This window comes from Manis pentadactyla, chromosome 12 (assembly GCF_030020395.1).
Source record: "Manis pentadactyla isolate mManPen7 chromosome 12, mManPen7.hap1, whole genome shotgun sequence".
NCBI classification, from domain to species: domain Eukaryota; kingdom Metazoa; phylum Chordata; class Mammalia; order Pholidota; family Manidae; genus Manis; species Manis pentadactyla.
The window spans coordinates 6,158,042-6,172,725 of record NC_080030.1 but is presented as its reverse complement, the minus strand read 5'-3'; the positions used below and the strand labels follow the sequence as shown (position 1 = coordinate 6,172,725).

Sequence of the window (14,684 nt, the reverse complement as noted above, 5' to 3'; positions counted from 1 at the left end):
AAATTTTTCTAAACTTGCTTGTTTCTTGATACTTCAACATTTTCCTGACTAAATTGATACTAATGTGATTTCTCAGTATTAATGAAATGTGTCAAACATTTGGAAGAGCTGCAAACTAGGTTCACTGGTATTTCCAAATAACCAATGCATGTCACAAAATCATGTGGGGCAAAAACACATTCCACTGCAAGGCAGACCTATGGATTTTAATGTTAACGGTATGAGAAGTTTATGAATATAGTTTCAGATACCATGTTGTAATTAACCTTTAGGACCTACCACTTGTTGAGTTCTGGTGTTGTATCAAAGTATCCACAATTACCTGAAACAAGGTTATTAAAATGCATCTCTTTTTTCCAAACATGGGAATGAGTGAGGCTGGATTCTCTCCATGTAATTCAACCAAAACAACTTAGCACAACAGATTTGATATGGAATCAGATATGACAATACAGCTGTCAGAGATTTGCAAAAAAGTAGACTACTACTTGTTTTTTAGGAAGTTTTCCATAAAAACGGTGTTTCTGTCAACACATACGGGGTTTTTTTTTTTTTTAGTAAATTACTATTTTTTTAATTCTTCAATTTCTAAATAGGGTAAAACCCACTTAAACAAAAGCTCTCTGGGGGTCCTCAAATAGTATTTAGAAGTACACAGGAGTCCTGAGACCAAAAAAGTTCAGAACTCCTGGTCTTGAGCAACCACAATACCACCACGAATTAAAATCTATGAAATGAAACACAGGTAGGCAGGCAGTAATACACACACATACACGTATTCATAGCACATCAGTGGTTGGGTATAATTACACAAGAAAACATAACAGTCACCAGATGTCAGCCTCTGCAAATGGAATCCCCAACAGCTGCAAACACAAGACACCACATTGGCAAGCCAAATACGCCAAGTGCCATTGCCACCTGAACTTGGAATTGGTGACAAATTACTGAAGTTAAAGAAAATGGCTGTTCAACCCTCTATGTAGTCATATTCCTGACAAAATTATTTGACATTAAAAATGCACAAATGCAATGCAGTATCCTGGGTTGGACCCTGCAATAGTAGAAAATGTCAGTGGAAAACCAGATTAACACTAGATTCAACTGTCACTTTGGTACATCTTTAACTTTCCTGTAAATATTCGTCAGTCTTCTAAAGAAGTGCAAAAAAAGGCTTTTGAGTATGTCAAGCAGCATTTAGTTATAAATTGAGGTAATGGCAGCTTCCCAATCACGTGAATGATCCAGTGGAACTTTTGGTGGACACCAGGGGTCAGGGAAGACTGCGCAGGAACATTCTCAGGGGTGCAGGGCTGTTCCACGCATTCAGAGCATCCAGTGTCCCTGACTGTTCCCTTCTAAATGTTGAGCGGTGCCCACCAAGGGGAAGCACCACTAGTGTTGAGACCGTTTTAGCAGTGCATCCTTTGTGACTTATCCTCAAAGGATTAATAGGGATTCTAATTAGAAATTATCTTGGTCCTAATGTTGAATCTAGAATCGAATGTTAAGGTTGAAGCAAAAACCTCAGGTATTTCTAATTCCTCTTTAACAACCCATCTAACTGGGTAATTCAGTAGGTGGTTGTCTTGCCGTTTTCATGGATTGAACAGTACATCCAACTGGTGACAACAGCATCGAGTTGTCCCAAGCCCGCAAACCACCACAGCAGCCCCAGCACCATGACTGTGGAAATGACTTAAAACGAAAGGCTGGTAGCTTACTTAGTTCCTGGCTGCACTGCTCCCACTTCAAGTGCTCAGTAGTAATGTTGGTGCAAGTGGCTGCCTGTTGGCACAGCACAGATGCATGACTGCGCTATCGCCATCAAGTTCTACTGGACAGCCCCAGGTGACAGTGGAGGCCTGCTGCACTGCCCTGGATTATACAGGTCTCCTTGGACCTGCCTCTGGGCCCCACTCTGACACAGGAACTGATTCCTAAGTAGCATGGCGCCTTTTGCAATGCAGTATCACTGATGGCCATGCCAACTGGCACACCGGAGTCCGTCCCAGCCCAAGTGCACCGAGAAGCCGCATGGATGCACACACAGTCACCACCTTATCAAATTTATTATTCCAATGGCACTAATACAGCTGGAGGTGCTCATGGTGACATTGCACAAAGTCTCCTGCCTTCTAGCTTCTGTCCAGAGAAACATCTACTTGCTGTTCCTTCCCCCCTTTTGGGGGGACATCCACTACGGGCCATTTACCCAAATAAACCTCTTAATGCATTTAATTTTTTTTTGGACATTTGAGTCTCCCTCTGAAATGGATAAAAGTGTTGGGTGCCCCATCCCGCCTCCCCCAACCCCACAGGCCAAATAAGTCCCTGCTGTGAGGGCATTTCTGCTGCCTCTGGAATCTTGAAATAAATATCAGAAGAAACAGCATCAAGTATTCATGTTGAGCAATGGCACGGAGTGGGCCCCAGAACCGGCAGGCAGAAGTCACTGTGTCTAGGCAGTCTCGAGGTGTCGTGGAGAATGCAGGGCTTGTTGCTGTGGCCGATCACCAGCCGGGTGCAGGGGCTGTGCCGAGTCCCACCCAGGCTGGTGGGCTGCAGGGAGGGCCACCTACAATTTGTCCAGGAAGTTATCCAGGGCTGGGATGCCTTCCTTCAAGCCTTTGCGCTTGCGTGTCTCGGCCACCACCTGGCTGGGTCGGCTGGTGTTGTCGAAGGGGTCTCCGGGCAGGATCTGCCAGTGGTCAAACACACACTGGGGGAACGCCTGGCCGCCCGTGTTGGACCTCAGGTCGGCAGTGAAGCCTGCAGAGAAGGGCGGAACAGGGTTCACTGGACTGCTCAGGGAACTTGGTTCCTGCTAGCTCCTTGGCCCAGCCAGGGGGGACAAGGGAAGGACACCCAGGCACACACCAGACACCACCAAGTCCAGGAGACCCAGGTTGAGTCTGATGTTAAACCCCTATCTCATGCACCTCACCCAAATCTTACCCCAAAACCACTAATTAGTAATATAGTGGCCTTCGAGGGCCTCCGCTTGTTCGTTCTCAGGGTTAATCTCAACTACAGCACAGCTGCTCTGCAGTCTGTGTTCTGAAAATGTCACCAAGTTATACACCAAAGCTTCACCCAAATTGAGCAATTCACAGTCCATACAAGCAGCAGACTACCTCCACCTTCACAGCTATGCTGTTCCCACCCCCCAAATGCACAGGACAGCATCAGCTCCCGTCTGCCCCACTCTGGACCTGCATGTGGGAGCAAGAACCGGGCCTACTCTAGGTGAGGGCAGCTGCGGGCCTACTGGGCTCCACCCTGAAGCCAACGTGCAACACGCAGTGGGCATCTTGAGGGCTGCACCAGGCTGGAACTTACCAAAGGACTCGTTGACAGGCAAGTAAGCCTTCACGATGAACATGGGGGTGCCGGCCACCTGTGACTCCTCAAAGACATGGCCCCGCTTCCTGTTCAGTACACCATAGATGCCACCAACCACTTGTTCTGGACACTGTCAGGCAGAAGAAGCTATGAAGCAGCTGTTGGGCATGGGAAGACCAAGGACAGCAGCAGGAGGGCTGGGCCTCCCTACCTGGATCTCCACAAGATAGATGGGCTCCATGAGCCGGGGCTGGGCAGTCAGCACACTGGCATAGAGGCAGCGCCGGGCAGTGGGGATGATCTGGCCACCCCCACGGTGGATGGCATCTGCATGCAGCGTCACATCATGGACATCAAAGCGTACACCCCGCATGTTCTCCTCACACAGCGCTCCCTGCAGGGGAAGGGGACCAAGGCCACCATTTAAGCTCTTGCTTCTACTATCTCTTCAGGAAAGCGGGTCAGTCCAGGGCTCTCTACCTATGCCAATGCCTCTAGGTCTCCACCCATAGGGACCTAGCATAGCATGTCTTGTTCAACTTGGCGTCCTTGGGACTCTCTGAGACTGGACCCCTGGCCCCATTTCACCAACAAGGAAACAAGTACAGATGACAGCAAAGATACCCTCACAGGTATGCATCTCTCTGGCCCCTAAGAACCCCACTGAGGACTCCAACAGTAGGCGATGCATCATCAGCGGGAGGGCCAAGCAGCCCCTCACCTCCTTGGTGGCCCACTGGAAGCCAGCCACCACGCTATCCTTGATCTCATTGAGGTACTGCACACCCTTGGTGATGTCGGTGAGGATGTTGGGGCCAGTGCCATCAGGCCCAAAGCACCAGATCTTGCGGGCCTCAGCCACATCCCACTCATACTTCTCGGCCAGGTAGCGGGCCCGCTGCTTGAGCTCCTGGCGGGCAGACACCTCGCCCTTGTCAATATCCTCTGCCAGGCCATCAGGGAAGGGCCGTGCCTTCATGTACAGCCGGTTGTGCTTATTGGGGGACTTGGAGAGGCAGAGCACGTTTGACTCCTCGCTGACAGTCTCGCGGTACGAGACCACTGGGTCAGATTTCTGCAATGAAGTGCAAAGGTCAGGCCTGGTCACAGGAGGTGGTGACTGCCCAGGAACTGCATGCAGTGGGCAGGAAGTCAGAAAAATACATTTTGGTGGCACATGCACATCTCACTTCTGTGCAGACTCTAGGCATGTAGCTGCTCACGCCTTGTGTGGGAGAATGCCCACTGCTAACAAGGACCAGTTAAAGTTACCACACATATTGTGAAATTCCACCTAGCATTAACTGGAAAAAGCAGGCACTGGCTTAATCCCATTTTCTCATGTTAATGTTAGTCTTGTCATGCAAACAACTCAGAAAAGCGATTTAATCATTCACTGAATAAAAATCAGAGACTTAAATTTTTGAGAAAGGAACGAAAGGGCTTAAGGGACACCAATATGCAATGAAGCACAAAAATGGGTGAACACACCCATGGAGCATCTGAGGACAAAAACCAGAGCACCCGCCAGCCAGGCCTCAAGGTGGCTGCAGGAACCCAAAGGTCTGTGCTCTTCCCAAATATCTGTTAAGTCTTGCTGGATAGCGGCAGACCCCTCAGGCCCCCCCAACTCAGCCTTTGAGGACACACATAAACTGCTGGTCCCACAACAGCACACCGTATCTGACAAGAGTGAGTCAAAGAACCCAGCACCCTAGAGTGGATCCTCAGAGTCAGGATGGCCTGGGGCCTGGCCTCACCTTGATGGGGATGCAGGCGTGGTCCTCCTCCAGGTCCTTCAGGCAGATCTCCAGGTGCAGCTCGCCAGCCCCTGCGATGATGTGCTCCCCCGACTCCTCAATGATGCACTAGGGGAGGCCAAGCATTAGCCCCGGGGCGCTGACCCAGGACCTCAGGGAACCCAGGGGATGCCAGCAACAGGAGGAAAGCAGGCACCAGGCTTCCCTGCAGCTGAAGATGGACTCTCAAGATGCAGTTTTCAGGGAAGCTGTCAGGGACTTGTGGCAGGCACCCAAGGCCTGTCAGCATTAATAGCTTTAAAAAGATCTCAGCAACAGCCAACCTACAGAGATCCACGTAGCCTATGAAACACGGCTGGCTTCCTGGGCAGAGAACTTCCATTTAAATGGGCAACAGCACTTGGCACACACCCCGTTTTCCAAGCTTTCTGAAACTCCTTTTACAAGAAACCACCCAGTATGTCCAGCTCAGCTACCCAGGACATAAGCCACAACCCACCCCCGCAGGTGGTGTGCTGCCTCCCACCGGGTGCCACCCACCTGCACCATGGGGTCGGACTTGGCCAGCCGCTTCAGGCCCTCCACCAGCTTGGGCAGGTCAGCTGGGTTCTTGGCCTCCACGGCAACCCTGACGACGGGGCTCACACTGAACTTCATCACCCGCATGTTGTGGGCATGCTCAAAGGTGGTGATGGTGCCAGTCTTCACCAGGAACTGGTCCACACCCACCAGCCCCACGATGTTCCCGCAGGGCACATCCTCAATGGGCTCCACATAACGACCCATCATCAATATTGTCCTGAGAGACATACAAAAAGCCATCAAAGCACCAGGAGTGGGGTGCCAGACCCCCAAATGGCCAGAAGCCTTCCTTCCACAGCCTGTGACGGACCCTCTTGCCCGGAGGGGTGGTACCATCCCCCCAGCCTCAACCCTCGCCTCCGCCTTATAACCTAGCTTCTGATACAGCCAGGCAGCCGCCTGCATGTCCTATTACCCTGTGCAGGGAAGCACGCCCAGCCCAGAGCAGATGTGAACACCCCGGAGAAACTCAAGGGCTGACCAGAGGCAGTGTGGCCCCCTCACAGTGAGGGCCCCAAGAGGCTACAGGGGACGGAGGCTGTCTTCCTGCTACCTGTGCCCAGAGCAGTGGGGTGGGCTCTTCCACACATCACCTCTGCAGTCAGTCTGAGTGCCTACTCTCAGCATGCGGCAAAACCACACCACCACCCGAATTCTGGGACATCTGTCTCAACTATTGCTAGCTGGGAGAAGGGGGAGCTCACTGCTTCCCAGTGCTTCATCAAGGCAAGCCCTTAGCTTCTCCAGGAACTTATTCACCCTCACTGGGTAGTGATAACGAGAGGGTGGCCGGAGGGGCTCAGAGCTCCAGGCTGGCGACTCCTCAGAGTACCTCCCCCCACTGGGGGGAGCACAGAGGGGGAACCGGCCTGGCTCACAGGCACGCCAACCCACCGGCGCCTCACCTCTGGATCGGCTTCAGGTACAGGTCCTCCTTCTTCCCAGGTGTGTAGTTGGGCCCCATGATCCTGACCTTCAGGCCAGTTGACACCAGCCCTGAGAAGACCCGGCCAAACGCATAGAACCGACCTTTGTCGGAGGTCGGCACCATTTTGGAAATGTACATCATAAGAGGACCTTTGGGATCACAGCTTTTAATGCCTGAGGAGTAAGAAAAGCCCCGGAGGGGTAAACGTGATTCCTCCACAGCAGTCTTCTAGAATCCTGAGGCCCACAGCTTGGTGAAGAATTTACCTTCCGACCTCCTCCCGGGCCTCTGCCCAGCATCCTAACCCCAGGGTGCAGCTACACCCCACATACCCATGGCTGCCTCGTCATCTGGGGGCCCTTCGTACAGGAGCTCGCAGCGGTATTTCTGGGCCGTCACAGGGGAGGGCAGATGGATGGTGATCATCTGCAGCAGGGCGTCCCCAGCAGGCAGCCAGCGGCGCATCACAGCCTATAGGAGGGAACATGAGACCCCTGAGAGGAAGTTTGGGGAAACCCCACAACCCTTGGAATTTACACACCCATTAGAGGGATCCTAGGATGCTCAGCCCCTTTTAAAAGGGCAGTGCCAACCCGAAGTCTCCTGCCCACCGCTGTTGGCATCAGGGCTGCAGCTGGTGATGCTGCTGGAGCCAGGACGGAAGGGCTGGCGGGCCACCCCCAGCAGAGAGCCCTGGGCTGCCATGTCAAAGAGCAGCAGCACCTCATGTGCCGGGACTCGGGACGCCCCTCCCCACTCACCTTCAGGAGTGGTTTGCCCTCTTTGTCCTTATCCTCACTGTCCAGCTTGATGTCCAGTTTCTCAATCAGTTTTGCTGTCTCCTCCTTCTTGAAAGTCATGATTGCATCAAATACCTAACACCAAGGGGAAGACAGCAGAGTGGGCTTGGGAACGTACTGGGGAAGCTTACAACGGCTTCCTGCTAAGGAGACTAGAGCCAGAGAAGGAAGGACAGGGCTGTAAAAATCCAGAGCCAAATGGGCAAATCTTGGGGAAAGACCGTTGAAGGACTGTTATCTTAAATGACAAGCTCCATGCTGACTTATGAACCATTAACACATTTTGATGTGAACACATTCAACTACAGGTGCTTAAACCCCACTGGCTAGACAACCCCAAACTTCCTGTCTCTTAACCCCCAACTCTAACCCCAGCCAGGGAGGCCACCGGCCCCACCAAGAGGCCCAGGCCTAGCACGTTAGGGTGGAGCCCTGGAGCTGAACCTTAGTTGTCTGGCTGCCTGACCCTCCTCCAACCTCTACGCAGCCCAACAGCACCTTGCTACAGGCTGCAGTGAGTCATGGGACAAGTCCTCTGGGACCTGCTGGGCTTAATAACAGCACAGAGGACGCTCAGCCATGAAGCTCATGCAGCAGCTCACCTTGAAAATGGGGTCCAGGATGAGCTGGCAGAATGTCCGTGGCAGCTTCTTGCCATCAGGGCTGGTGGCAGACTTGCTGAATTTGCCATTGGCTGGATCAAAGTACCTGGTGAAGGCCCAACCCAACCAGGTTAGGGAGTTCTGGGGGCACCCAGGTGGGCCTAAAGAACAGGTTGGGCAGGACCCCTCAGGCATTTGCTGGTCCCGAGCCATATCACTGTCACCACTGGATCCCCACCCACCACCCACCCCACCAGTCTGTCCCGCAGCACTCACCGGTCACCCCATAGCTTTTTCATCATGTCCTCCACTTTCTTGGCCCGCTCAGCAGGCCCCAGTTGGCCCTCGCCCTTGGCAGCAAACTTGGCCACATACATCTCTGCGAATTGTTTCAGGGTAAAAGCCCAACCATGGAGGCCAGACCCAAAGCCAACAGTACCGAGGACAGGGTCAATCTGAGGACAGAAGAAAGACTGTGAATGGGGACTGTTTGACAGAAACCACAGCTACCTAGTCCCTGGGCACCGTGGGCCTCAGACACCAGATTTCTTCAATAGCCATCAGGTCAAAGTGAAGAAATTTTAGTCATCACGTGCAGGGCACCCAGCTCCACCACCATGCCCTCCACCTGCCCAGAACCTGTCAGCTGGCAGGATAACCCATACTTTCAACCCTACCCCCAAAACTCAACTGCTAAAGTCGGAACCAAACACACTCCAGCTGCCTCCTTTGTCCCTTCGATGTCTGTCACTGGCAAACCCACTTTCAGATTTCCCAAGAATCCCCAAGGGCTCTAGAGTCAGCAGTGGTTCCAGGGGGCAGCCCCCATGGAGAAAGGTCACAGCCCTTCCAATGTGTGGGACCCGGGAGAGGCACTGGGGGCAACAGCAGCCCGCCGTGGGACCCCAGCCGCAGTGCACAGGCCACCTACCATGATGTTGCCCATAGGGCCGCTCTCCCCCTCCCCGTAGGTGGAGATGATGACGTTGACGTTCTCCACGATGCGCTGGAAGGTCTGGTAAAGCTCCTCAGGCTCCAGCTGCAGCTCGAGCAAAGCTCGGTCCATCTTGTTCATCATCAGCACAGGCTTGATGCGCTCAGCAATGGCCTGTCGCAGCACCGTTTCTGTCTGCACGCACACACCTGGGGCCAAGCAGGGAGCAGGGTGTTTTCATCAGCCAGAGGGATAACAGCCCCAGGATCCAAGCCATGTGAGGAGGAAGCCACTGCTTACCAGACACACAGTCCACCACCACCAAGGCACCATCGGTGACACGCAGGGCAGCTGTCACCTCTGAGGAGAAGTCCACATGCCCAGGGGAGTCAATGAGGTTGATGAGGAAGCCAGAGCCATCCTTGCTCTGCTTGATGAAATTCAAGTCGTTCTCCGAAAGCTCATAGAAGAGGGAGATGGCCCTGAGAAGATTGGGGCAGGTGGGCTAGATGGAAGCCACACCTCAGGTGCAGCTCTTGACCGCCTTCCCCATGACCCTTGGACTCGGCCTGGGCTCCTGCCCAAAGAGCCATCAGAACAGATGCCTTTAATCACCCCCAAGCAAGGGTGTGATCCATTGGAAAGCCAGGTCCACAGTCCAAGAGAGACACTGCAAACCATCTCCTCTCCCTGAATTACTCATCCCGAGAGACAGACATCAGGTTTCCCACCCAGAACCTTCTGCAGTGCCCTGGGCCAGGGAAACCCACCTCTCTGGTGCAAACTGCTCTGAACCCACCTGCCACCCACGACCTGGTTCCTCCCAGACTCAACATAACCGATCCCCAACAGGAACAGAACAACCTGGAAGACCTAGAAACCCCAGACTACGTTTCACTCCTCCCTCTGCCTCCAGCGCCAGCTGTTAACAAGTCTCAAGACAGATCACCAGAAAAAATAAAAGTCCTCTCACAAATTACCAGTTAAAAATAATTAGCGATTACTGTCACTTTGCTTTGGGTTCTCACCCAAAGGACAGGCTGTTTAGAACACTACTGGACGCCCGTTCCACCCTCTCAGACCTGGCCCCCCAAGTAGGGAAGCCACTGGGTTAAGTCCCCTTTCTATGGTCCCCCAGACACCAATACCACCGCTGTTTGCAGACCCTGAACCCCATTCTCTCATACAGAGACCCAGCCGAGTGCTTCACTCATCTCCCCAGCAGCCTCTCAGGGAAGTGGCAGTGTGTGCCGTCTTCTCCCCAACCCCCCAAGGCCAGGGGCAATCCCTCCCCTGCCCTGCCAGGAGAGCACCAGGGCTTGCTCACGTCGATTTGATAGTGATGCAGCGCTCCTGCTCGTCCTTCCGGGTGTCAGTGAAGCGGGTCTCCCCGGCCCGGGCAGAGGCAATGATACCAGCCTTGCACACCAGAGAGTCCGTCAGCGTGGACTTGCCGTGGTCCACATGGGCAATGACGGACATGTTCCGGATGTTGGCCTTCTTGTCCATGATGGCCCGGATCTGATCTACTGTGAAGTTCACCTGGGCGGGGGCGGCGGGAGGATCAGGCTGCTGGAGGCCTCCAGGAACCAGGACTGGCAGAAGGACTCCGATCAATAGAGACTGCCAGGCCACAGCCAGGAATGGGCTGGTCCCGGGGCAGCCCCAACTCCCACCCAGACTCCCTGGTCTCTCTGCTGACACCCCCGTTAAAATGCCACTCATTCCATCTCTGAAAAGCCAGATTCTGGCAGACATTTAGAAATGACAACCCAGAGTGGAGTCTGTGGAATGTTTGTCCAAGGGTGACAACACATTTCCTCTGGACGGAGTAGATTTGTGGGAGTCCATCTAAACAGTATTAAAGGGATGAAGTTCCCCCCCAAAATGCCTTCCCTGTTGCCACTGGGATAACCCCCAGGCTTCTCCCAACCAAAGCACCTCCATAAGATCCAAGGTGACCCCTGTACCTGGGGGGCGAGGGAAGGCAACGCATTCCAGGACATTCCTAAATAGGCCGCCCCCGCTCAGGTGGGGAGCCTGAGCAGCGCTCACGGGCACAAGCCTCCACCTCGTGGCTTGGCCATCACTCTTTCCCATTTGGGAGGTACGGGGACAAGGCGCCCGGCCAAGGTTAACGACCTTAGAAGGGAAGGGGCTGTTTAGGTCTCGCTTTCCTTGTTTTCCCACTTTCCTGCGCGCCCACAGCCCCCAACAGAAAACCAAGCTCAAACTCCGTCCCGCCAGTTATATAAGACGGCTCCCCTTCTCCCCGCTCCCACCTCAGCGCCCGCCATTACAGCATTTGCCACATCATCATGTCCCACCACCCCGCCTCCGCCAGAGCTCCAGCCGGGCCCGGGGTTCCGTGAGGTGTCGGCGCCCCCGGAAGCAGAGAAGGGCCTTCGCAAGCAGCGCAGCGCGCAGACATGGCGGCGACCTCTTCCCCAGCCCCGGCTCCGCCGGCCCCGCGGCCGCCATGTCTCCTTCGGGTTCGGAAGGCCCCAGCGCTCCAGGCCCGGTAACACCGGCCGCGCGGAAATCCCACCGCCTTGCCAGGCGGCCAGCCAGACGACGCTGCTCACCATGATGACGGATGGCGGTGGATTCTCCCAGGCAGATCCGAGCTACGCGAGCCGCGCCCTGGATGGAGGCGACGACGGCGGAAGAGAACGATGACGTCAACACTCGACATTTTATAGGCCGTCGCCGGGTCATCTGACCGCGCTGCGGGGGCGGGGCGAGAATCGGAGCCGCGCCAGTTCCGCAGTTAACCCATTAAGCGCCGGCGGAAGTGCTCTAACAGAGCCTGCGTTCCGCGCCGGATCGGCCTGCAGCTGGGTGCAAGCCGTCGGAATTCAGTACTCAAAAAGCGAAGAGCGCCGTTTTAGCTGAGAATATTGACCACAGCAACTATATCAACTTGCAAAAGGCCAAGCTCTTCCATTAAAAAGTACGTTGTAGTATGAACAGGCTCTGTAGATTGGGGGAAGTTGGGGGAAGGGTGCTGGGACCTCTGTACTATTTTTTGCAACAACCTGTCTACATTTTAAAATAAAAAGCTTTTTTAAGAACGGGTATTGAACACTTTATTCCACAAAGGCAGATTGAGCGTCTCCTGTACCAGGTATTGTCCATATAGCAGTGAACAAACCACCTACCGCCATCACTTTACGTGTTCTTAACACTAGGTACTCGAATTTCTCTGTGCCTCAATTTCTTTATCTGTAAAATGGGGATAACAAGTACTACCTCACTGTCTCGGGGAGAGTAAAATTAAATACATGTAAAGCGTTTAGCACCGTGCCTGACAGCGCTCAATGCATATCAATTATTTTAATTAGTTATTGCTATTAATAAAACATTTATTTCAGGGTCAGCTTTGCCAGGTCTCAGGCATGGGGCTTAAGCGGCTTACTGCGCACTCTCCTTTTCTATTTCATTTCCTCCCCAGAGGGAGGCACAAGAAGACTATTTTGCATTTGTGTCCTAATCTGACCGTAAGAAACTGTTGTGTTTCAGATCTTTTGACTCTAGGGAATGAATTGCTATTCAATAAAGTATCTCAATTCTATACAAAGAGCCCAGCTTAATGCCTGATACATAGTAGCGGCCCAGTAAATATTTCTTGCATCAATAAATGAGATTCGCAGCGCAAATAAACTCTCTATGATAAATCTTCCCCTAAATTCACTCTGTTAAAAGAAGGGACTGCAGTCTTTTCCTGGGTTGGGGCAAGAGGGGACGCAAATTCGAATCTGAACTCTAAAACCCGTGCTCTCCTCCCCTCCGTCGAAGGCTTTGCGCATTCCGCTTTGTAAAGCGCTGTCACCACCCTGGTCTCATTTAATCAAAGATTACTATCACCATCCCACATTTAACCGAGGGGGAAACTGAGGCAGGTAGGAGCTGCTCAATGAATGGCTATTGAATGAGCGAGGCTCAGCGTCAGAGGGAGGAGGCAGGCAGGCGATGTCAGTGCTCGGAGTCCATCGAGGTCTTTAAGTACCTACACCTGTGTTCATGACACATTTTTATGTTCTTTGCAAGGCAAATGCATGCGTCATTTGGAGGACGCATTTTCAGTAGATGGGTATCCAGTTTCCCATTCGTAATAAATGTTTTTAATCCTAAAAAACATTGTTTTAACTGCAAACGCACTGAGCACCCACTCTGTGCTGGGCTCCGTATTAGGCACTTCGCAGCACTTCCTTGCAAATGGGGGTGTTTCGTTTGGAAAGCAAGGGTTTTCAATGAAGAGGGAGTTGAATTTGCTCAAGAAAATAATTGCTTACTGAGAAAATTTAATTTAGTGTAAACTGAAGAAGCAGGGGAGAGTGAGATTTAATCCTTCTCTCCATTGCTACCCTTCTTGGGGTAGGTAACCCCACAGTTGCAGTGTTGGGACCAAATACTAGCAGAGGATCTCTACCCACCGTTATCCCAGACCCACTTTTAGTGGAAGCTTGCGGGAGGAGCGGAACTTCAGCAGCGAGCAAAAGCAACCATAGCCAGATTCAAGATCTGCAGTGATGAACACTGACGGGGGTAAAGTCCCAGGAAGAATCACCGGAAAAAAGTGGCCTCTGCAGGGAGGTTTGGTTGCGCACGCGCCCGCTAGGGCTTGGGGAGGGCGCGGAGAAAGCGGCAGCGGCCCCTGCTGACCAGTGGCCGCCACTGCACGCTGGTTGGATCTGCCTCTCGGGACTTTTGACCGCTCATTAGATGCCGGGCCCCGCCCTTTAAATCAATTAATTCACTTACTCCTCCCGTCAATCTGGGCTTTGGGTGAGCTTGTTTATTCTGGAGGAAACAGGCTCAGAGAAGTGTATGAATTTGCCCAAGGTCACACAGCTAATTGGAGCAGCACCAAGTGACTCAAAAAGGAATGGTTTTATTCAGTTTTAAATATTTTTTATATAAGTATTATTTTAAATATTACTTTATCTAAATATATTGCATATTTATTTAAATATTATTTTATTTATTCAGTCTTAAAAAGGAAGGAAATTCTGACACCTGCTACAGCGTGAAAGCTTGAGGACATTTATTATATACTCAGTGAAATACACCAGTCACAAAAGGACAAATACAGTATGATTCTGTTTACAGGACGCCCCTGGAGGAGTCACACCCATTGAAAGGAAAGGAGATGATGGGGCGGGGGGCTGGGGGATGGGGATGGGGGGGTCAGTGTTTCATGGGGACAGAGTTTCAGTTTGGGTGGATGAGAAAGTTCTACAGATGGATGGTGGGGAAGGTTGCACAATAATGTGCTTAATGAACTAAACCACACACTTTACGGTTAAAATTATAAATGTTTTGTGTATTTGAACCACCACAAGAAAAGGCAAGTTTTAATCAGGGAGCAAGTCTGTTTCAGTATTATTTCCCGAATGTATTTCAGATTTGGTGAACCAAAACCAGACATCCTGAGTTTAAATTCTGGTTCTGGCCTCACTGGCTATATGACCTTGTGTGTATTACTTGAGCCTCAGCTTTGCACATAAAATATTGAATCACAGCAGGACCTATTTTATTATGAGGTTCTGATGAGACTTTAAAAACGTAATACCTAGTATATAGTATTCCCTATTTAAGAGTTTGTTCCTGTTATGGGCTGAATTGTGTTCCCCCCCATACCAAAAAAATTCACGTATTAAAGTCCTAACCCCCAGGACCTCAAAATGTGACTGTATTTGGAGATGCAGTTTTTAAAGAGGCAATTAAGTT

At 52.0% G+C, this 14,684-nt stretch overlaps 1 protein-coding gene and 1 non-coding gene across 3 annotated transcripts; both read right to left on the bottom strand.

Annotated features, from left to right (window-relative positions):
• Positions 1 to 2,056: 2,056 nt before the first annotated feature.
• On the bottom strand, positions 2,057 to 11,647 carry EEF2 (eukaryotic translation elongation factor 2). 2 transcript variants are annotated; one of them, XM_036883368.2, is made up of 15 exons: positions 11,537 to 11,647; positions 10,279 to 10,493; positions 9,252 to 9,433; positions 8,949 to 9,160; positions 8,294 to 8,472; positions 8,018 to 8,123; positions 7,377 to 7,490; positions 6,948 to 7,086; positions 6,593 to 6,788; positions 5,646 to 5,904; positions 5,106 to 5,213; positions 4,067 to 4,420; positions 3,557 to 3,739; positions 3,343 to 3,475; positions 2,057 to 2,772 (listed from the first exon to the last, which is right to left on the bottom strand). In XM_036883368.2, the coding sequence occupies exons 1-15, from the start codon at positions 11,537 to 11,539 to the stop codon at positions 2,579 to 2,581; spliced, it is 2,577 nt and encodes an 858-aa protein (XP_036739263.1). In that variant the 5' UTR covers positions 11,540 to 11,647; the 3' UTR covers positions 2,057 to 2,578. The 2 variants fall into 2 exon arrangements, with proteins under 2 accessions (XP_036739263.1, XP_057345808.1); XM_057489825.1 differs by lacking the exon at positions 11,537 to 11,647 and adding an exon at positions 10,922 to 11,066 and having other exon boundaries at positions 10,279 to 10,546.
• LOC118912146 (small nucleolar RNA SNORD37) lies at positions 8,549 to 8,613 on the bottom strand. Its single transcript, XR_005024711.1, has one exon. It is a non-coding gene; the product is annotated as a small nucleolar RNA SNORD37 (small nucleolar RNA).
• Positions 11,648 to 14,684: the final 3,037 nt, after the last annotated feature.